The 24,192-nt window shown below is 40.8% G+C and overlaps 1 protein-coding gene across 1 annotated transcript in view; it reads right to left on the bottom strand.

Annotated features, from left to right (window-relative positions):
* Positions 1–291: 291 nt before the first annotated feature.
* TXLNB (taxilin beta) overlaps positions 292–24,192 on the bottom strand; it is a 44,281-nt gene continuing 20,380 nt past the window's right edge. Inside the window, exons 5-10 of the mRNA XM_058669008.1 lie at positions 16,954–17,148; positions 14,800–14,919; positions 9,858–9,932; positions 4,048–4,140; positions 2,503–2,598; positions 292–1,023 (exon numbers count right to left, since the gene is read on the bottom strand). Of these exons, the coding sequence (XP_058524991.1) occupies positions 292–1,023; positions 2,503–2,598; positions 4,048–4,140; positions 9,858–9,932; positions 14,800–14,919; positions 16,954–17,148 (1,311 nt within the window). The remainder of the gene's footprint in view (positions 1,024–2,502; positions 2,599–4,047; positions 4,141–9,857; positions 9,933–14,799; positions 14,920–16,953; positions 17,149–24,192) is intronic.

Here is a 24,192-nt window from a genome sequence, read left to right as displayed (position 1 = left end):
TATGGAACTTACTAAGAATCATCTTAATGGGAACAATATATATTTGGTTTTGGTGTGTTTTGTGGCCATTTGAGAAAATATCACCCAGTGCTAAATAGAAAAACCACAAATCAGTAATAAATCAAGAACAAAGAGCAAAAGCTGAATGTGTGGTGCGTAACATTGAAAAACACCTTGATCGAATCTGTCTTCCATTTGACATCCCTAGCCCTCCATATCTTTCTCACAAAACAGGTTGTGTGGATGAAGGTGTCAAGTCACAAAGACCAGCCCCCGGAAGGCCTGGTGGACTTAATCGACTCCTTCTAGACCGGTGTCATGCACGTTGGGCTGCTGGGATCCGGCTCCAGCTCCCTGGGTCAGCTCTTCTGTGGCCACTGGTGGAGGTGGACTCTTGGGCTCCCCTCCAGTCTCCCACTTTGGAACCTGCTCTTGTGCTGGCGGCCGCGAGGCGGAACCCTGCATCTCCATTGGTGCTCCAGGGGTGTCTGCTGCGGACAGCTGCACCTGACCGGCAGCTTCCGCCTCCAGCTTCCGGGGCTGCGCATCCTCGGCGAGCCCCGAGCCCCTGGGTTCCGCTGCCCGCCCAGCTGGGATGGCGTTGGCCTCTGCCTCGCTGCTTCCCTTGGCTGCGGCCTGAGGACTCGGAGAAGGCCTGGGCCTCTCGGTGAGGAGAGGCTGTTGGGGCCCTTGCTCCTGAGGCCCGCGGGGTTCTGGTGGCGTTTCTGTGAGCTGGTCTGGGCTGGGCTCTGGACTATGCATGACCATGAAGGCAGCAGCCAGATTCTTTACGGCGTCTTGAACTCTGTCGGCTTCCTCTGCGTCCACCTCTTTCTCCACAGGGACACTTGCCTCTGCTTCTTCGTCCGAGGTATGCTGGCCTTGGTTATCGTTTTCCGCTGTTTTCGCTTCTCTGATTTTTTTGTAGAGTTCGTTTCTCTCTTCTTGTAAGGCTCGACAGAGGTTCTCTAACCTCCCGATCTTCATGACGAAGCATTCGTATTCTTTAGCTCGCAGTGCTTTCTGCAGTTTGAAAGCAAAGACACGCATGAGATGACCCCGAGAGCGAATGTCCCAGAATGCTCTCTGGAGAGAAACAGTATTATCTGCTGGTGGACGATGCTTAATTAGGAATATCCCTTATATTTATTATTATTATTTGCGTTGTGTGGTGGATTCTGACACAATGTTAGTCACCATATCCTGTTCATTAAGAATGAACAATAGCAAGATTTCTTTTCCTTAGTCTAACCTTAGCCTCAAATCTTCAAAATTGACGGGGAGACTAAAAGAAGCAGCACAAGCTTAGGGTAGAGCAAATGAGATAGACTGGGACTTGGCCGTTAGCTGTGCCTCGTCTATTCTGGAGAAACTGCTCTGTGGTGATCCCAGTAACCTTTAGAAATGTGTGCCGACTAAGAAGCATCTCTTTGGAATTAGCTGCAATTTGGAATGAAATTTTAGGAAAGTAATTCTTGCCACAGAAACTTAGCACACGAATTCATGCGTTGGTGGCTCCAGCTCATCTATTTTCTGAAGAAATGTTGGTGTGTTTGTGTTTGAATCTCACCACTCATCCACCTCTGAGTCACTTTGTACCTTTAAGACCTTTGTCACTTGTATGCTTCACCTGAAAGGGGGGTTTGGGGGAGAACAGCAGATGATGAAATGGCCCAGGGACTTGGGTGCTGTTACCATGTGGGGACCCTGATTCAGTTCCTGGCCGAGTCCAGCTGTTGTCAATATTTGGACAGTGAACTAGCAGATGGAAAATTTATGCCTCAATCTCTTTCCCTTCCTTTCTCCCTCTCCTTCCTTGTCTTCCCCTCCCCCATTCTGTCAACCTGCAGTCCAAATTTTTAAAAAAGTAAAAATTAGGTATCACAAAGTAGCACATATTTTGGATGCTTTGGCTGATCTCTTTTTTCAGTGTATTTGAATCAATCAATTAGTGTATTACGTACTTGTTACATGCTAGCTACTGGGGAAATTCAGTGCTAAGTGAAACCCATTCTACCTTTAAGAAAAGCAGTCTTGGGCTCGGCAGCGTGGCCTAGTGGCTAAGATCCTCGCCTTGATCCCATATGGCCACTGGTTCTAATCCCGGCAGCTCCACTTCCTCTCTATCTCTCCTCCTCTCAGTATATCTGACTTTGTAATAAAAATAAAGTAAATCTTTAAAAAAAAAAAAAAGTAAATCTTTAAAAAAAAAAAAAAAGCAGTCTGGCAGATGGAGTACTGCCCTGGGAGTACTGTTTAATCAACAAGTAGCGTGTGAGTTAGGGTCACAGGGGTCTTCCTGAATCTGGGCTAGATTCTAAATGGTCTTTCTTCTGATTATTTTTATTTCAATTTAATATATCTCTGTCCTTTCTCACTTCCAGTTTAGTTCCTTTTCAAATGCAGTCCTTTGTACTATTAGGCTATAATTACATTCCCGGTACAAATGTTTTGACTAGACTTAGAGTGCGGAGATAAAAGTTAAGAGCAGAACTTCCTCACCTCTTCAATCATACCCAGCAGAGCTTTGTTACAGTTTTCAAACCGAGCTTTCCACGTGGCTGTGTCCTTTTCCAGCTTCTTCATTTTCTTAGTTGTCTGCAGAAATCAGAATATTTTAGTGTTGGTCTGAAGGGTTCGTGCATCAGGGAAGCTGTGTGTTTTCTCTGTGACATCAAGAGCAGACCTTTTGTTACCAGCTACTGAAGCCAGCAGCTGTTCAGTGTCAGCATTGCAGATTGCAGAAGAGTTGTGATTTATTTCTGCATCCTCTGGGACTGGGGTGAACAAGCTGATTTGCACCAGAGCCAATTCAGGAAAAGGAAACTACTTAGGGACATATTTCTGTGTCATCGTTTTACCGGGGTTTTTTTCTTTCATTTTAAAATGAAACCATGCAATTTAGATTCTTTGCTTTATGGATTAAAGGACCATCCCAGTGAGATAGATGGCTAGTATGACTTCTTAGCTATTAAAGTGCTGTTAATATCTGGGCATGTTTGAGAAGTGTTCATGTAAAAACAGCTTTCTGTTTTCTCAGGCTTCACATCAGCAGCATGAGGGAGAGTTCACAAAATGCAATTACACACATTATTCACTGCAGCCTTGAGATAGTCTCCTAGATAAGGTTCTATTTTAGCTGCCGCTTTATAGGTAGGGAAACTCAGAAAGGGCTCAGAAAGGATTCAGAGTGGGACTGGAGTTACCCCATTCTGTTTAGTGCGATGTGGGTAGAGTGTCTGCTGGTCACTAGGCCCCAGACTGGGGATGGGGGGGTACAGAAGTGGATGAAACACTGTCTCTTTTTGAGTTGAGATAGCTCACATTTCCAGTTGTAGAAATTTCTCTCTGCTTGAGTGAAGTGAATGACAGGATAGGCAGTTGGGCCCAGTTTCCCTGGATGAGCCAGAGCTGGGCCCTTGTAACACTGAGCCAAGCTGTCTGCAGCTGGCCGGACTGTCATCCTTTAGCCTTATGGAGAAGCAAGGTGAGTCTTGAATGAGCTTCTGTTCTGACCACATATTAATAAAATATCATATAAATGTTTTAATGTCATCACTCCTTAAATGTCTAGGATGCAAAGATGAGTATCATTCTTTTTTATTTTTCTAATTTCCAGAGAATTCTCAGGTCAACTGCTAACATTTATATGGACCCCAGATTTAGAAGAATTCTTGGTTTAACATTTGCTGTATGTCAAAGCTATTTAATTTTAACTTAAAACATTTTTCTGCTTTTGCATTTATTCAATTTTAAAATTCTAGAACTTTGAGTTATGTTTTAAAAGGTAGATGGAACCATCCTTGATTAGGAAAGAAAACATTCCTCCTCAGAGTAAAAATGTATTCTAGCATTTTTTAGCTCTTGCCAAAACTAATTCACCAGATACCAATAAAAAAAAATACAGCCCAAACATCCTTTGTACCTATAAATGTTTCATTACTTCATGAAATGCAGTGAAATATCTTACAGAAGAATGAACCCAAGGGAAAATTGTCTGTCAAAACAGAACATTCCAGTATTTTGTGTTTGATAAGCAATACTCACTTTATCCATTTCCTGTTTGAAAGTGGCAAACACCTCATTGCTTTTTGCCAGTGTGCTCTGGAACTCTTCAAACCTTCCTGAGTACAGAGTAAGCTGTAAACAATGGAGAGAGTGGATGAGGGCTTCCAGAACAAAATCACACATTATTAATTATTTGAGAAGAAAAATGATTTAAAAGAATTTTCAACACAATGTTCATTATACATCCAGTTATTTAATTTATGGTAAGAGCGATCTGGGTCAATGAGCATGACTGAGATGCTTCATTAAAGATAAATGAGGTAATAAAGAGTGTCATCACCATTTCATTATATCTTAACTTTTACTAAACAACAGTTACTGAGCACTAAACATAAGCAGGGTCCTTGTGTTAAAAAATATTTCACAGGTGGATCTTGCTTTTGAGAGACCTTAACTCTCAACAGGAAGAAAATATTATGGAGGATTTGACTCCAGGAGAGTGAATACTAAGTTTCAAGTCTGCCAGGAACAGTGAATATTCAAAGAAGATGAACTTGGCTGGTGGTCATGTGAACCACATGTTGATTCATCAAAATTAATTTATTACACCAGTTTTCTACAGATGGAAATAATGGGTTTCAAGGAAGGAATGCCCTCTTGCAATTTGCATAAAGACATTATAAGAGTTAGCATTACCAAGTATGTGGCTCACCATAGGAATACAGAAAAAGAAATTTTTGTATTTCCACATCCTTTATTCCAACACTTGAGTTTAGAATGGGAATGTGTTAATAATTTTTTTTTTTAAATTAAATTAGTGTAGCTAGTTTCTTGTAAGCAAAGAGTTAATATGGAAAATTCATATTAGAAAAATGTCCCTTTTCAAATGTATTTTTTAGTATTTTTGAGTTTCTTGAAAAGTCCCAGATGCTCAAATGGGTATAAAAATGGTAGTTTTGTGAAAAAGCAAACTTGTAGCATCTAGCAGCAAACAAGAATCCATGGCTACCTGGGCAGCCAAGGGTGGCTGGATTATGGGTGAAGCAAGATACCAGCAGACCACCTGCTAGACTGGGCTGCCTGGGTTATCAAGGAAAGGAAGGTACCAACTGACCAGCTGGCTTGGGTTTGTACAATATCTCTTAAAATTTTTATTAATATAAACAACAGATTTCATAGATATAATTTTAAGATAATCATACTTCCCCTTACTCCTTCAATTTCCCATTTCTTTCCTTCTTATCTTTTTTACTTTTAATTTTTGCAGTAACGTACTTTCAGTTTATTTTGTAATCACGTCCTAATGTGGCACTAATTGCAATGCACAACAAAGAAAGAGTAGAAAGATCATAGTTCCACTGGAATATAGACTATAAGCAGTAATGAAATCTTGAGATGTCAGTTTCATTCTTACACAATTTTTTTCTCTATTAACTACCAAATGTCAGGAAAAAAAAACATGATATTTGCCTTTTGGGTACTGGCTTATTTAATTAAGTGTAATGATTTCCAGTTATATTCTTTTTTTTTTTTTTGCAAGAGACAGTGTTTTATTCTTTCAATGGCTGAGTAGTATTCCAGCGTGTGTGTGTGTGTGTGTGTATGTGTGCACATGTATCCTGTTTTCATTATCTGGTCATCAGTTAATGAACATCTGGGTTGATTCCATATCTTAGCTACTGTGAATTGAGCTGCTAGAAATATGAGGGTACAAGTAATTTTTCTAAGTAGAGAAGAGCACACCAACAAAACCAGCTGCTTGGAAGATTTTTGATTGTGGGGAAGGAGAGTGAGGGTTGGTGTGTGAGTCAAACAGTCCCTGGAGCCATTAGAGATAATTACTAGAATGTCTTTTCTCTCCGGAAATTTGGAACTGTGTACTGTTTTGAACAATAAAATAATAAAATAACAAGTCCTTTTAATAAAAAACGGATTATCCAAACAACAGATGACCTTCATTTTGACACCAGTGATTAGGGCTATCTAGGACAAAACCAATACTTAGGACTCTTTGGCATATATATTAAAGAAGACTAAGCCAAGTGACGTCAGAATAATCATGGCCAGGGAGGTGCCCTGGGTTGTACACACACACACACACACACACACACACACACACACACACACACACACCATGGTGCATAAAACAATAATTATTCCTGTCATGTGCAATGCACTCTAATATATTCAATTTTGCTTTTTTTTTTAAATGCTAACTTGGATCCAATAAGTTGATTTCAGGGTCTTTGATCTGAGATACTGCAGCCTCTGGTAAGGTTTTGTGGGACTGGGAATAATTATCTCCAGCAGATCTGGGTCATTTTCTTTTGCAGAATCTGTTCATTTGCATTCTTGGCCAAACCTTTTATATTAACTTCTTTTGTTACTTCCTCTGGAAGATAGAACCATATCCAATAATTTTCTTAGCAAAACTGTGAGCTTTGATTTGAGAGCAAATCCTACTGCATGAGCCTTTGCAGGGAGCTCTCTTCTTGTCTTGCATAAATAAAGTGAGGGCTTTAAAGATTATGGTTATACATTTTTAATAATTTACTCTTCTTTCCCATCAGGTAATATTTTGTGTCCTGGTTGTCAGCTATTGCTTTCCACATTTGCCTGTTTTTGTCCTTATTGTCACTCTATTTGCAGTGACAACTGTATGTCATTGATCACCCTGATGTGTACTTTATTCTGTTGGTTTGTATAATTGAAAGCCAAACCTCTCTCTCCTAAGTGAGAAACATGCTGCCAACTTGAGAGCTATTGCCTTGTACTGAAAGATGACATCAGTCTAGAAAACAGCTTAATCCACTCTTGTTGTTTTTCTTGCTCAGGGCTTAGAAATGGCTTCTGCAACTCCGACTGCTTTAAAGATTGTATAAAACCAAAAGAAGTGTTTGAATGCTATACAGAATCTTTGGCAGTAGGGTTTCTTTTTCAGGCTTGATAAATTTTGAAAATACAATGTTGATACTTTTCAAAGGAAACTTGCTGTAATATACATAAGAATTTGGAACCCTTGTCTTCTTAGTGATGAATTACTGACTTTTGAAAGGACCTTAGTAACAAAGACAAGTGATCCCTTTAACTAACAAGGCTGCTGTGTCAAGTGAATTGAGGCGATGGAGCACGCAGGCTTCCTTTAGCCTAGGGCCACATGTTTCAGGTCTTAGATCTCTCTGTGTTCATGAACTAAGGCTGAGCAGAATCTTGAGAAAGTCTTGCCAGTAACTTTAAGTTTATTGCAGCTGAAGGCTTCCATTGTCTTATATTTTTCTGTATGGATCCTTTCCTGTGAAATAGTACCAACACTAGCTCATGTGTTAATTGATCACTAGTATTTTAAAAATATTATTGTTATAACTATATTGTGGGTTCAGTTAGTGATTTTTTTTTTCCTCATTGAGCACTCTAGGGCAGCTGGAATCATACCTAGCATGTAATAGGTGTGCACTAAGGATTGGTTGAGTTATTTGCACTTGTGATGGATCAGACACTGAACGGAATGCTGTGTTTGTATAATTTTATGATAGCCTGTGTATAGCACATATTCATTAACTGATTCATTAACTTTTTAAAAAGTCACACATGAGTAATTGCCATCTCTAGCTGGTGAGTGAGGGCTGATACAATGTAAGAAGCAACATTTGAGAAGGTAGCAGCTGCTTTCTGTTTGGCTGTTTGGGAAATACTGAAAAGCAGTAGGCCTCCTAGAAATCAGAACGCTCCGTCTCCGGGGTTCTTGACTCGGTACTGCACCCTTGCTTTTATGGACAGGAAAACTTAGGTCCAGGGAAGTTTGATGAGTTGCACAGCATCACAGAGCTTCTTAATGGAGGAATCAGCACTCTGAAGCTGGTGCTGGATTCAGCCCAGGACTAAGAAATAAATGATCACTGGTGGAAACTCCAGAACATGCTAAAAGATGCTTTTAGCATCTAGAAGATGCTTCTTTGGTTGTGAGTGAGTGATAGCAAAAATCTATTTTTGCTGTTATTTTAGAAGTTTGTCAAGAATGGAATTAAAAGATAAATTTATTTTGGAACAAAAATTGGATTTCGTGCATACTTTTTTTGTAATCATTTCTTCCAGAAACTTTTTGCAAAGTCCACATTCTACAGAGGAGTCTGACCTTGATTTTGATGCCAGCTGAAAGAAACCATCTCTAGCCCAGTGCACCCAGTACTTAAGAACTCTCTTGAAGGTTGTGATCCACATTTAGTGTGGAGGAGTGGAGATTGCGTATCAAATGATGTGAGCAGCACTGGCTCAGTCCTCTGGGCTCCCCCTCCAGCCCTCATACAGTGACGTCACTTCTTTTTGCCCCTGGGTTGAGAGCTGCCTCTGTCTGCCAGCCACCCCACACCATGGTTGTCTCAAAAGTAATCTGGAGTTTAACTCTGGACTCTTTGATTATGTTAATAATCAGAAATATTTTAGTTTCAGTCTCTTTGTCATTAGTATTTTGAAACTATTCTGGTTTAATACCAGAGAGTAGATTATACTGGATGAATCAGTTCATCATTGCATTTTATGTTTCATCACAAGCGTGCCTTAGAAAGTAGGCATGCAAATGCTGTCTGTGTTTTTGTCCATGCAGTGATACAGTTTATTTTAAATTTATTATTTTTTATAATGAACAGTTGTTCATTCATACAATGAATAATCATTTTTTAAAACAAATGGACAAATATTTATAATGAACAAATATTTAGAAGCCAGTATATAAATATTTACAATTCTTAAATGGATGCTGTCCAGGTTGGATGGCTGCTGGTTTCCTCATGTTAGGTGGAGATTTTTTGTTTGTGACCTCACAGACCCGTCAGCATTTGGACCTTTTTCTCTCTGGAAAATTCTTCTGGAACCTGAGGAGGAATGTTTACTAGGAGGGATAGAGCCCCAAATGCGTGGAAAAGATGGCTAAGTTTGCTTTCTTCCAAGAGGCTGCTGTAGTGTGAGCATTTATTTCTGAGTCTGAAATAGGAATTCTTGTAGTCTCTTGGAAACACATTGGAGTGCATGTTTGGCCTGTAATACTTATGTCCCACACTGGAGTGCCTGGGTTTGCTACCCAGCTTGTACCTGACTCCAAGTTACTGCTAATGCAGACCTTGGGAAACAGCAGGTGATGGTCCAAGTAGTGGCACCCCAACCAGCCATGTGGGACACCTGGCTTGAGTGCCTGCTTACCATCCTCAGCCTGGCCGAGCGTGTGACTGCGATCATGTCGAGGTGAGCCAGCAGCATGGAGCTCTTCCTCTCCATGTCTCTTTGCCTCTCAATTACATACATTAAAACAAAACCGGCACACACAAATGGCATCACAAAGCCAATTCAAATGCTTCTTACTGTGCCTACCTCTCTAGCCATGGCATGCCCCATTGACAAAGCGCCATTCTCTGTCAGCTTAGAAACCTGGTTAACGACTCTCTTGCTCTTTCTTAGAAATGGTTTCAAAATGTGAGGCCATTTCAAGAATTGAGAGCTAGGGAAGGTACATGTGGCACCCGACATGCTATTCTTACCTGGACAGGGTACTGGGGGAGGAGACACAGAACACGTGCACACACAGATGAGAATTTGGACACTAGTTTCCTCTGACTGCTCCTTTGTCACCAACAAACCTTGGACTGGACGTTGGTGGCAGAGAGCATTTCTTTTTTGTAGACTCAATATTGTGCTTTTGTTTTTAGTTACAAACCATAACTGAGATGTGGTTCTTCATGTCCCTGTATCAGTCCCCATTTCCTGTGACATGGGAGGCCTTCTGTAGACAACCCTTTCTTCCTCTTGAGACCAGTAAGGACAAGCACCCCGTGCCTTCCCCTTGCCCCCGCCAGGTTCACCTGAGCCTGCAGTACTGTTTCTTGTTCCTTCAGCACTTTGGCCTGAAGTTTCCACTCTGCTGCCTGGTTCAGCAACTGGAAGAAGAGAGAAAGCATACAAGATGGTCAGACTACTTGGGAAATTACCATTTGTTTCTAATTTGTGTGAAACCAAATAACTTACTCATTGATCATTAGCTGTCTTTTGTAATTTTGTTGGAATTTTTTTTTGCACATCTGTGAAAGCTAAGCAAATGGTCCAAAACTTGATTTGCCACCATAGCTAGTAGTTTTAACAGAAAAAAAAAAAAAAAAACCCAGTATCTCTAACTTTTGCCTGAGTTACAAAACATGCAACCTCCCATCAAATTCTGGAGGTCTTCTCTAACAATCCTGACCAATTAACACTCAGTCTCTGGGCCCGGCGGCGTGGCCTAGCGGCTAAAGTCCTCGCCTTGAACGTGCCCAGGATCCCATATGGACGCCGGTTCTAATCCTGGCAGCTCCACTTCCCATCCAGCTCCCTGCTTGTGGCCTGGGAAAGCAGTCGAGGATGGCCCAATGCTTTGGGACCCTGCACCCGTGTGGGAGACCCGGAAGAGGTTCCAGGTTCCAGGCATCGGATTGGCGCGCACTGGCCTGTTGCGGCTCACTTGGGGAGTGAATCATGGGACGGAAGATCTTCCTCTCTGTATATCTGACTTTGTAATAAAATAAATAAATCTTTAAAAAAAAAAAAAACACTCAGTCTCTGCTTGAACATCCCAAGGATCTCTCCAGCTGTGGCACTGTTGCCAGCAACTGTTCCTTTATGTTAACCCAGGGTTATTCTAGACCATTGCTCTCAACCACAGCATGTATGATACAGTAAGAAACATGTATTTGGTCTTGATCCCTGGCTGACACAGAGCTTCTGACATGCATCAGTGTCTCCTACAATTAAAATTCTAATGACTCGGGCCTGGTACAATAGCTGAGTGGCTAAGTCCTTGCCTTACATCTGCCAACATCACATATGGACGCTAGTTCATGTCCCAGCTGCTGCACTTCCCATCCAGATCCCTGCTTGTTCCCCTGGGAAGGCAGTCCAGGATGGCCCAAAGCTTTGGGACCCTGCACCCGCATGGGAGACCTGGAAGAAGCTGCTAGCTCTTGGCTTCAGAGGAACTCAGCTCCTGTGCCATTGCGGCCACTTGGGGAAATGATCCAGCAGACAGAAGATCTTTGTATCTCCTTCTCTCTGTAAATGTTACTTTCCAATAAAACAAATCTTTAGAAAACAATTCAAGTGCCTCCCAGAAAACATGATGTAGGAAGTAGTGGTTGAAATTGGCGCATAGAGAAGATCCAGGATGGGTCTCCCTCCTTCCAGGAGACCCTCCATCCCCTGGATCTCCCTGCCAGGTGCTTTCTCCTTCCCTCTACACGTTCATGTTGCAAGTAAAATGTTACCTATGTGTGCAGAAAAAAAAAGGAAGTAGGAAGGATGGAAAGAAAGAAGAAAAAAGAAGGGAAAGAAATGAAGAGAAAATGAGAGATAATATCCAAGATGATCTACAGGTTGGATTTTGAGAAACAAAGAGGTTTGACATGTTTTTCTAAATGTTGTCCTCTGGAGTTAATACAAAAATGGTCTCATCTTGCTCCATGAAAAAGCCTCAAAATGTGAGGAGCCTTCAAAATGTGAGGAGACTTCTTATGGAAAAATTGATGTATGTAAGTAAAAACATTGTTTTGAGAGATAAGCTAACTTTTTTAAATCTCACTTAAAAAAATAGTACTCATGTACATTCAAAGTCAGGACTTGGAGCTGATAGGTTAGGTAAAAAAAGTTTATTTAAGCATAAAAATTGGGGATCAGCATTATTGCCCAGGTGGTTAAGCCCCTGTCTGTGAGATACTCTGTATCACATATGAATGCAGGCTTGAATCCTGGCTGTTCCACTTCTGATGCAGCACTCTGCAATTGTAGCTAAGAAAGCAGCAGGTGATGCTTGAGTCTCTTCAAACCGACTGGAAGGCTTGGACAGAATTCTGGGCACCTGATTTAAGCCTGGCTTGGCCCTGGCTATTGAAGCCATTCAGGGAGTATACCAATGGATAGAAGATCTCTCTCATGGAAGATCTCTTTCTTTCTAACTCTGTCTTTCAAATAAATAAATAAATCTTTTTTTAATTATAAAAATGACACACATGTAAAATACACTATTTTGTTTTGTGACAAAATTCGTCTCTAACGTGCTATAAAAAACTTCTGGTTTTCTTTATTTTTTCAAATAGTGTTGTAACCTGAAAAATATTTTTAAAGCTGCTTGACTGGATATTTCTCTAGAGTTTTACAACTTCTGCACTGTCTCTTGTAGTTTTCTAGTCGTTGATATCTAGTTTGACAAGTTCTCTCCCCCACCACACATCTCACATTGGTTTGCATTTAGTCTTTCAAGCATTAAATACAGTTTTCAGGAATACTTTTTTTTTCTTTCTAAAGCTGTATTTCAGTAGTTGTTGCCCTATCATATTGCTTTGCATAATACAAAAGCAAGTGTAACTGGAAAGAAGATGGGGACATGAGAGACTGACCGTAGTCATGTTCCTATTATTGAATGGGGTAGGTGTGTGCATTCCAGAGTGGCTCTCAGTAGTCACACACACTGAACAGCAAGCATTTTACAAAGAGAACGCTAAATACCACGGATGAACCTGCTGAGGGTCAGTTATGTTTCTTTGGAATTTGAGGCTGGGGTGATTTAAACTTTCTTCGGTTTGTCCTTACTATATTAAAAAAAACCCACATGAAGTCTATGTATTTCCTTTGTAATCAGGACAGCAGGAATAACAAAGTAACCATGACATTTAAAAACTCAGCGGCTTTTTTTTTTTTCTGTATTCAAGTATATCTTTCTCCCGTGACTCAACTTTTCCAGTTGTGAAATGGGTCGTATTTGTTCTCTTCTGCCTCCCGGGTGTAGTGATCATTGATTATCACACAGGAGCGCTTGACGGGCCGTATGTGAGAAGTGGGGCGTCTATGTATGGAGTGGAAGACCTAGAGTGCCCTTTCTGGCCTCCCTAGGGAAGTAGCCACAGTGCAGTAGGCGGTGCTGTGCAGTTCGGATTGACAGTGATCTCAGGGGAGGCAGGTGGCTGCCTATTCTGCTTGGGTGAGGAAACCCCCGTCTTGAACACAGAGTATCTTCATTCTCAAAAGGAAGTGCCAGAGCTGCGACCCAGGTATGTGAGCAGCTTTGAAGAAGTGAGAGGGACTGCGTTACCTCGACTGAATTCTGCTACTGTGCTACACAGTATAGGGAGATCGGTCAGTCTGCTGATTTCTTGTTAAGTCCAAGTCACTGCAAAGCTGCTCTCCAATATCTCCCATGTGTATCTCACCCATTTTTTGCTCTCTCACATCTCATATATTATATCCTAGAACACTGATATCCTGTAGCAAATGCATTTTACCCAAGTGGATAATATTCAGAGGGGAGTATTTATTTCCCTGGATTTTGCATAATAATAGAATTTTTTCTTATTCTGAAAGCAAAGTTGTAGATGCATTTAACACACTCATTTTTTCCTTAAAAGAACATGACTTACTGATTTGATTAGCCAATGTCATTAGTTTACGTTCTTCAAAATTCATCTGACAAGTCTGAAAGATTAAGTTATTTAAAAAACACTATTCTAACAAATTCTGATCCTTTTAGGTAAATTTAAAGCATGTGATTAAATGTTAAATGGCAAAATTTGAGTAATTGATCCACTGACTATGTCTTAAGCCTGTTTTGGCCCCAGCAACCAACACATGCCTCAACTCACACCTCTGAAATACACCCCCATGGATGATGAACTGTCACAGAGAGCTTGGATTCTGGGTCAGACACACGTGGGATTCAAGCACATCTTGATCTTTTAGTGTTTTGTGAGCTTAAAATTGCCTACTCTCTTTGGGCCTCAGTTCTGCCATCGGTAGAGTGCTCCTTGGCTTTTTGGAGGTACTTGGGGTTAGTGAGCTGTTAGTGAACAGCACTGTTCAGTTTCTTCTGTTCAGATAATTCCTTCCTCATTATCCTTATCAGCAGGCCAAAGCATGGCCTGCCAGTCTTACACTGAAGACTTTTGCCCATCTCCACCTCCCCTGGCCAAGTCATCTGGATGGCTACCACAGCCTCCTGTCTTGTTTTCTTGTTGCTCAAGAATCTCCCCCCGCCCCCAGGTCCCTAGGAGCCAAGTAATCTTTTACTGATACAAACCAGATCGTGTCACTTTCTTTGCCAAAACTGCTGAACAGTGTCCCATTGTATTTAGAATAAAATCCAAATTACCTTGCAAGCCTTGCAAAGCTAAAGTTTGGCCTTTCCTTACCTCCCTAACTTCATTTTGGACCGTTCTTCTTGGTAAACAGGCTCTTGCCTCCCTGACCTTTTTCTGTTTTTGGAACACACCAACCTGGTTCCAACATCAGGGCCTTTGTCCCTGCTGCAGACACTGGTCCTGGAGATGATTCTCCATTGGGAAGGGCTTGGCTCAAACAACCACCACCCTGGGATGCCTTCCTGGTCACCCAAGCTAAGTGGGTCTCCTCCTTGGCCCCGTCTCAGCATAGAGACACTTCTTAAATCTATAATTACCCTTTTTGCTTTGTGCCTATTTCTTTTGAATTAAATGCTAATCTTGGTAGGAGATGCCCGCTCTCTGTCTTGGTTATAGCTATTCCCCAGCACCTACTATAGTACTTTGCAGATAAATGACATTTAAAAGTATCTGTTGGATGGATGAATGAATGCCCATTGTATGTAAAAAGTCACATAGATACGTGCCTAGTGCTGGGCTGCCCAATTTGATTCTCCATAGAAATTCAGGCCCTGTCTCCCTAGTGCCTTTTAACCAAGATTGAAATAGTTTTGTCACAGTCACTGAAACCAGGGAGACCAGACATGCACACTACTTCGGTGATAGGTACATATTCCTTTTCACGATTGTGGCGCTCCTCTGCTTCCTTCATCATTTCTTGTGCCTCTTCCAGCTTTGCGTCCACCAGCTTCTGCTGCAGTTCTCTGTGTTTAAATATTTTGTCCAGATGCTAAGGAAAAATATAGACATAAGGCTTGGTTTACTGTTTGTACTTAGAAATTTTAAATTGAACCCCAAATTCACATGAGTCTCCATGCTCCATATTTTAAGATTTTACTTTAAAGGGAAGATACATGTCCATCACTTATATTAAAGTTGTAAATTGGTGAAGTCCCTAACCCTTTGCACTGCACCAAAGTAATTGCAAAAGGTAGAATTCAGCAGTGTTGATTCTAACAGTTTCCAACGTTATTTTTTCTAATGTGGTATCAGGTAGATATGATATGTTTGTTTATAAATCATGGCACGGATGATAATTAAGCGCTATCACTAGTTTATTTGGCTTTTCCCTTAAATACAAAACAACTTTTAATCATAACATTAATACAATCTGTTATGGTGAGTTCTCCACATCCTCACTTGAAGTGCTGTGAAAAAAATGTGGTATGCCACCCAATGGCCCTGGGTCTGGGAATAGGGCCCCAGTCCCCTAAATTCTACTCTGTTGCTTTGGTGGGGCTGGCTAGGCCGGTGGGATGAACTGTACACAGATGTGCAATGAGTCTTCCACACCTGCTGGCCTCTGGACTTGCTAGATGAGGAAAAACTTCCCATGTTATCTTAATGTAAAGAATTTCTTTGTCATTACACTTCATTTCTTCATCAGAAAGAGAGCATGCTGAATTCTGTCCTTGCGTTTATTGGGAACGAATCCCAGAAAATCTACAACAGTATTACCAGGCCATTCCCATCCAAGATCTCTTTGAAGAGTAAGGATATTTTTTTCCTCCATCCTTTAGTCTGAGCCTGCTTTCTGGAGTGGGGTTAATCTGTGTGACCAGACAAAATGGTAGCACTGAATGCGGGTTTGCTGTGACAAGTTTGTTTGCTGTGAATATATACTCAGTTTTTTCCTTGATAATCTTAGCATCTTCCAGCAGAGCTACTTAGATTGTGTTATGGTACATTTTAAGGAAGCTAAGTAAACTCTGGATGAGATGGGAGAAGGAATAAAATGTGCTCAGAATCTTGAGTGCATATCTGGAATCTTAAAGCCATCAAATGCTTTGGAGATAATTTTCAGATCACAGAAGACCCTATGCTCCTCCAAAGATAAAGTATTTTGTGACTGTGTGTGATTTCATGTCAGAGCCTCTGCTTCTCATCTACAAAATGTGGACAGTGTGTCAGTGTTGAGAGCATAAGATTGTTAAGGCAGTTAAAGGACATGTGTAAAAAGTCAGTATTTAGGGCCCGGCGGCGTGGCCTAGCGGCTAAAGTCCTCGCCTTGAAAGCCCCGGGATCCCATATGGGTGCCGGTTCTAATCCCGGCAGCTCCACTTCCCATCCAGCTCCCTGCTTGTGGCCTGGGAAAGCAGTTGAGGACAGCCCAATGCATTGGGACCCTGCACCCGCGTGGGAGACCCGGAAGAGGTTCCTGGTTCCCGGCATTGGGTTGGCGTGCACCGGCCCGTTGCGGCTCACTTGGGGAGTGAATCATGGGACGGAAGATCTTCCTCTCTGTCTCTCCTCCTCTGTGTATATCTGGCTGTAATAAAATGAATAAAATCTTTAAAAAAAAAAGTCAGTATTTAGCACATTGTCTGACGTAACCGAAACTGTGAGTAAGTGATACTGTAATTGTTACATTAGTAATACTAACAGTGGCTTGTGGGGTACATGGAATGAATACAGACACTTAATTTAGATGACATCACAGTGATTCTTAAGAGAGAATATGGAATGATTTTTTGGCTATTTGGAGAGGAGTTTCCAAAGGCTGAGAAATTCTGTTTTCAAGGGTAACTGTGGTTCCAGCCTATTGCAGTTGCTTAGCAGTGATTCCAATTTAGAAGAAATTCCACATGATGTTTAACCAGATATTTTGTAGTACCATCTGTTTTACTTTGGTGTGTAAAACAAATCCAGTCCTAAATATGGATCCGTTGAGGCTTGGCCATAACTTGCTTATGAACCAGTTCCCCACCTTCACGACCCCCATGTGGACCTACATCAGGGCTAGGTGGCTGGCTGTGCCCCTCACCTCCTCCCGCAGCTCATACTGATCGATGATGCTTTTCAGCTTCTCGGCCAGCTCTGTGTTCTCCTGACAGAGCTTCATATTTCTCTCACTCTGCTGCTCGATCTGAGCCTGGATGTCCGTCAGGGTATTCTGGAAATGACTTGTGATCTCTTTCCTTTTCTCTTCTTCCTCGCGGGCACGCTGGAGAGTTTCCTCCTGTAGATAAAAAGTAAAAAAAAAAAAAATTGTTATGTTGTTTTAAAAGTGCTCTGGGTTTATAGAACCCAGGAGGAGAATACGTGGAGGGTAAGTAGATCTTCTTGCTCAGTTCTTCAGAACATTGCTCCATCCTGCAATAAATGTGTGAGCAAAGGTTTCAGCTGTGAGTTCCTGGCCACTCCGAGCAGGTGCTGTGAGGACCTTGAGTTTGATAGTTGGTGATGGATCGGGTTGTTTGAAGCATGATGAATCTCCTGCTGGGCGAATGAACTGCCGGGATTTGTGACAAACAGGCAGTCACACGGGTTTGATCTCTAGGCTGTGGCCTGGAAGAAAGGCCACTCAGTTTTTCTGATTGATGGGACAGATTATGTGTTCTTTTGGTTCTGTGCCAAAAAAAGAACAATAGATCATATAGTTCTCTAAAAGCTGGCATATGAACATGTCACGTAAATGTATTACCCAATTTTATAAATATGGATGACCGCAGTATAAACTTTATCTTACTAAGGAAAAAAACCTTTCATCAAAAAGCTTTAAAAAGGAAACTCAGATGGCTAAAGATCAATTGGACCCATTCCAGAATATAAAAGGAAATCATTGCAAATATGCATGAGATTTTACTTCTGAAAGAATACTCACCTCACCTTTCACATGTGATAATTGCAGTGTTCAATGTGAATTTTGGTTGTGAAAGCAGTATGAAGTTTCAGATCATCTTTAATGAAAAAATGAAACATCTAATTTTCCCTGCCCCTTTGTTAAAATGAAAGAATTGGAAATTAACTTTCATATTGTGTCTGTTCTTTTGCTCCTCAATCAAAATTCTCCTTTCGTTGCAGCCACTAAAACTGTGCTAGCATCTCCTCCACATCTATTTTGAGAATTGTTTGCTGTGTCATTGTTCCTTTCATTCTTTTAGAATAAGAGGGTTGAATCTGTTACATCATCCCATGACAGACACGCTGCTGACAAGTGATACATTTGAAGATTCTTTTCAGTCCTGATTAATTGTTAATATGAAAGCTTCTGTCATTGTTGGCAAGTAAAATTATACTGCATTCAGTTGCCCACCAAATTCAGATTATGTGGCAGGATTTTTTTTTAAAGGAAATAATTGTTATAATAGGCATAATCTTTGTCATCAGAAAGAATGTGATCAAAATAAAATCTGATCTTGGAAATATATTCTGTAGAAATATTTTAATTTCTCATTGGGTTTCCTTTTTCCACACAGCATTAATCATCTATCACTGTAAGATGACTTCTGAAGTCAGAAGCACAATTTATTTATACTGTGAATCTTTATTTGGACAACTTCTCAGGAACATTTTTACGATATCTGTACTTTTTAATCTGAGGAAATGAACTATTTTACAGTTTGTTTCTTTGAACTTTGTGAGTTCCTCAATACATTTGTGGAAAATGAAACTAAAAGATAAGCTTATTTTGGTGCAAAATTTTTAAAATACTGTGCAATGTTTTGTAATACATATTTTCCATGAACTTTTTTCTTTTTTTAAAATAAGGATTATTTTACCTTTTTTTTAAAAAGGATTTATCTAGTTTATTTGAAAGACAAAGTTATAGAGAGAGAGGGAGACAGAGAAAGAGATCTTCCTTCGACTTACTCCCCAAATGGCCACAATGGTTGGGGTTGGGCTAGGCCACAGCCAGAAGCCAGGAGCCTCTTCCAGGTCTCCAAAGTTGGTGCAAGGGCACAGTGCCTTGTTCAGTACTGTGCTGCCTTCCCAGGGGAATTAGCAGGGAGCTGGATCGGAAGTGGAGCATCTCTCAACTGACACCCATGTGGGATGACTAACGCACAGCACTACCCCTGAACTCATTCAAGATTCCTCGTACACAGGAATTGCAAAAGCAATTTTGCAGTGAAATAAAGTTTAACTCCATTTTTCCATGCATGGTTTGAATTATTCTTGAATGTGTTTCACTAAACTGATTATGGGCAATGTAATAACAGTGTGACAGTGATTGTCTCCTCACTGTCCCTGATTTGTTTAGAAGTCATTAAATTCTAAAAATCACTGGAGATGATGATCTGAATTCTATCTGAATTTACAAAAATTCCATTCCTGAATGCATAAGTAATTGAACAAACTATTCCATGCTACCCAGCCAATCGTAATTTTTCATTGGAAACTGGCTAGATTAGGTTGGCATGAAAAACTGTTGAAACCAGCCTAGCACTCAATCCTGGCCCACAGAAAACCATCTTATATTTTATGTTATGTCGTTTTTTCAATGAGTCAAAAATAAATCTAGTAAAATCTTATAAAATTGTGGTCTATTTTAAAAGAATTTGCAATTTCTGTTTTTTGTATCACATATATTATTCAAAGTGAAAATCAATAATGCAAATAAGATTGAGGAGCAAGGCGTGAAATACCTGAGGAAATAAACTGTGCGTGCCTCAGAGTGCGTCTTGGAACTGCTGCTGTGCTTGGCCCAGAAGCCACAGTCTTCAGCAAATATTTAATGAAGCAATGAATTATTAATTTATGTACGGACATATGAGCAGCTAGAACCAAATGATTCCTAAAGTCCTTTCCACAGTAGAATTCTGTGTATTCTAGTAGCAAACACTGCTTATTTCTTTACTCAAATCATGAAACCCAAGCCTATCTCTTATTCGGCAATTCTTTTTCAGTGTGGTTGAAGGCTCAGATTTATTGATGCTGTATGTGGAAAATGGCATGAAAAAGTGAGTTCATTTCGGTTCATAAATGCTAAAGTCCATGTAGTTTTCTTTATAATAAATATTTGCCCTGAACTTTTTAAAGATACTGCATTTATATTGATTTTGCTTGATTACTCTTATATTCTAGACATAGTCTAGAGGGAGGTTGGTATTTGTGCAGAGTGTAAGTTCCCCATTGTTTTACACTTGGTGGAAGAGTGCAGTTGGAAGTAGAATGGGTTAGGTAGAACATTCCTAGATAATCTGTTATCTTTCTATGTGAAGAATTAGCATAACCACAGAAGGTGAAGCTGTAATTACAGAAAACAGAGTCAGAAAAAGAGAGACCTAAATTCTGTGAGTTAAACTGCACTCAGATCTCTGCTTGAACCTGAACCACACACATGTAGTATAGGCTTGAAGCAGACCAGCTGAGGGAAAAAAAACCCAAAAACATAAAACAAAAAATGTGTACTGAGCTGCTGTTTAAGAGACAAAATTTATAGTTTAAATCTAACCAAACTTATTGCTTGCTTAAAAAAATTCTTCAGAGGAATATAGCAGGCTCCAGATTATCCACAACATAACATATACAATATCTAGGATATAATTAATGATTTGCCAAATTAAAAAAAAAACTAATAATGTGAACATTCTTAAAAGACATTAGAGGAGGCCCTGTGGCACGATGTATAATTAGCTAAAATGAATTTGAAGATGGGTGTTTTATCTGTGCTTGATTTTATCAAGAAAACTACTGTCTCAATGACTGAAATGATAGGAAGTTTCAATAAAACCACATGGAAATTGTGTAATTAAAAAATATGAAATTTGGGTGATCACCTGGCGCAGTAATTAAGATCCTACGTGGTGGGAGGAGGGAGCCCCAGTCCCACCCTTGTGATGGCCTGTGGTTCTGGACAAGGTGCTACATTGCTGTCAATTGGGAGCACGTTTTTGTTGTTTTTTTGTCCTCTGAGTGACTCCCCTGGGATGGTTCATAAGACACCACTTGCACCATTTCCTCGGGTCTTTCCTCCCTTGGAGCACCATCTGTCACTATGGCAGCAGTTCCGTTTCTCCTGTTTGTAAATAAATCTTATTTTGCAAGCTAGAGTTGTTCACATGAAAATTATTCTTTTGTGTGAGACAAGAAACGAAGTTGCTGCCATGTTTCACGTCAAATTCCCCGCGACACTTTCAAGAGCATTTACTGCTACTGGTGAGAAATCCATGTAGGGCACTGTGAGGAAAATAATGCCCCACATGGATTTCTCACCAACTGCTTCAAAAAACTTAACAAGTCCTGGCTGTGCTCCTGAGTCCTGCTTCCCACTGATGTATCCTGGGAGACATATGAAATGGTTCTAGTAGTTGAATCCTCCCGCTCTTGTGTGAAATGAGGATTGAGTTCCAGACTTTTGTCTTTGGCCAAGTTAAGCTGTTGAGGAGTGAACCAGTGGATCAAAGATCTCCTTCTGTCTCTGCCCCTGCCTCTGTCTTTCTTTCTCTGCCCTTTTCAAAGAAATACATTTAAAAAATTTTAAAAATCTTGTAATTTGAAATTTAAAAACCACTAGGTAGTTTTTCATGAATATGAAGATGCACTAATAGAAATTATCTAAGTTGAAGATAAAAGAGGAAAAGGACTGATGAATACTGTTAAGAGTCAACGGTAGGGCCCGGTGTGGTAGCTTGTCTTGTGTTCACCAGGATCCCACATGAGCACTGGTTCTAATCCTGGTGGCCGCGCTTCCCATCCAGCACCCCGCTTGTGACCTGGGAAAGCAGTCAAGGATGGCCAAAAGCCTTGGGACCCTGCACCCGCATGGGAGATCTGGAGGAGGTTTCTGGCTCCTGGCCTCGGGCTGGCTTAGCCTCGGCCGTTGCTCCACTTGGGAGTGAATCAACAGTCAGAAGATCTTCCTCTCTGTCTCTCCTTCTCTCCGTATATCTGACTTTCCAATAAAAAGAAATCTTTTTTAAAAAAAGAATCAGCAGTATGTCAGTAACTATGAAAGTCTGTCATATGGATTTAGAATGTCAGATGGCAAGAAGGAAGAGTGGGAGAAGGCAAAAAGAGACAGGAAAAATATTTGAAGATATAATGGCTGAAATTTGCCCAAAAGAGAAAAAACACGCACTTACTGGCTAAAGAAAATGCAGTAAGTACACAGTAGGCTACATCTTTAAAAAAAAAATCATTGCTAAGTAAAAGTAGACAAAGTTCTGAAAACCAGAGATCATAGAAAGATCATGAAAGTAGCCAGAGAGAAAGGACAGAGTAAATAGGGGAACCATTGAAGTTACTGTTGGTTTTCATAGTGAAACATTTACATGAGGCTCAAAGAAAATAAGCATGTGCACAGTCAGTACAGAATTTTATATCCAGTAAATGTGTCCTCCCATTAATAAAAGCCAAAAAGAGGAACTTTAAAGATAGATGACAACTAAAAGTATTAAGAGCCTGTGGGATATACCACCTTCATGGTTTAAAGGGTGAACCCACCACCTGCAGTGTCACATCCTACATGAGTCATAGTTTGAGTCCAGCTCATCGAGCTTCCTGCTCATGGCCTCGAAAAGCAATGGAGACAGCCAAGTCCATGGTCACATAGGTGACCTTCAAGAAGGTCTCGGCTCCTGGCTCTGTCTCTTCTCAGCCACGGCTATTTTTACCACTGGAGAAGTGAACAGAAAGATGGAAGACATTCTCTCTCTCTCTTACTGTAACTCTACCATTCAAATAAAATAATTTTTCTAAATATAAACACTAAAGAAAGTTCTTCAGGCTGAAGAGAAATGACACGAGAGAGAAATTTAAAGCTTTAGGGATAAAGAAGAGTATCAGAAGGTAACTGTCTATGTAAATTAAAAACTTTTAATTTTAGTTTATTCTTAATGATTTTATTTTACTTTTATTGGAAAATCAGGTATACAGAGAGGAAGAGAGACAGAGAGGAAGAGATTTCACCCGCTGACTCACTCCTCAAGTGGCCGCAACATTTGAGGCTGAGCCAATCTGAAGCCAGGAGCCAGGAGCTTCTTCCAGGTCTCCTACATGGGTGCAGGGTCCCAAGGCTTTTGGGCCGTCCTTGACCGCATTCCCAGGCCCCAAGCAGGGAGCTGGATGGGAAGTGGGGCTGCTGGCAAATGAACCGGTGCCCATATGGGATCCTAGCACGTACAAGGCGAGGACTTTACCTACCAGAGTACTGTACTGGACCCTAATATTTATTTTCAAAAGTCAGTTATTTAAAAGACACAATGACTGAGAGAGAAGGAGATGAAAAGAAAGAGATCTTATATCTATTAATTTGCTTCCCAGATGGTCTGGATGTTTGGAGTTGGGCTAGGAAATCCATCTGGGGAGCCCAGGTGGGCGAAAGGGGCCCAGGCACTTGGACTGCATTCCACTGCCTTCCTAGGTGCATTAGCAAGGAGTTGGATTGAAAGTGAAACAGTTGGGACTTGAACTGGCACTCAGTATGAGATTTGGTGTCCCAAGGTGGCATCTTAGCCTGCTATGCCACAATGCTGTCCCACCTTAATTTTTTTAAAAAAGATTTATTTGATAGAGTGACAGAGAGGAAGTTGAGACAGAGAAATACCTTCCATTCACTGGTTCACTCACGAGATATCTGCAATAGCCAGAGTTAGGGCTGGCTGAAGGCAGGAGTCAGCAGCTCCATTGGCGTCTTCGACCTGGGTACCAGGAGTCCAGGTGCTCGGGCCATTCTCCATTGCCTCCAAGGTTCATTGCACAAAGCTGGGTCAAAGTGTATGTAGCCAGGGTATGATCTGGCACTCTTGACTGGATGTGAGGTCCCTAGCAGTGGAATAACCTGCTATGTCAATAAGCCTGTCCCTACCTTTAACTTTCAAAGAAACATACAGGAATATGGTTTTTTTGAAATAAAAATTGCCTCATTGTACCATCGGCTTTATACACAGATATGCATATATATATATATATATATATATATAAAATGATATATATATATATATAATGATCATTGCTTAGAGGTCAGGATAGTAAATAGGCATTTCTTTGCAGTGTGTTAACTTCAGGTAGACTATGAAAAGTTGTGTATGTCTATTATAGTGACAGTAAAGATGATGCAAAGAGGTGTGATTTAAATTTCCAAGAGAGAAGTTAACATGTTTTAAAAATAGTATTTTAAAAAATATTGAAATCGGGCCTGGTACGATGGCTCAGTGGCTAAATTCTTGCCTTGCATGCACCAGGATCCTATTTGCGCGGCAGTCCATGTCCTGGCTGCTCCACCTCCCATCCAGCTGTCTGCTTTTGGTCTGGGAGAGCAGTGATGCTGCAGAGGCTT

This window comes from Ochotona princeps, chromosome 1 (genome assembly GCF_030435755.1).
Source record: "Ochotona princeps isolate mOchPri1 chromosome 1, mOchPri1.hap1, whole genome shotgun sequence".
In the NCBI taxonomy this organism is placed as follows: Eukaryota; Metazoa; Chordata; class Mammalia; order Lagomorpha; family Ochotonidae; genus Ochotona; species Ochotona princeps.
Note: the sequence above shows the minus strand (reverse complement) of the source record. Positions and strands in the feature narration are given on the sequence as shown.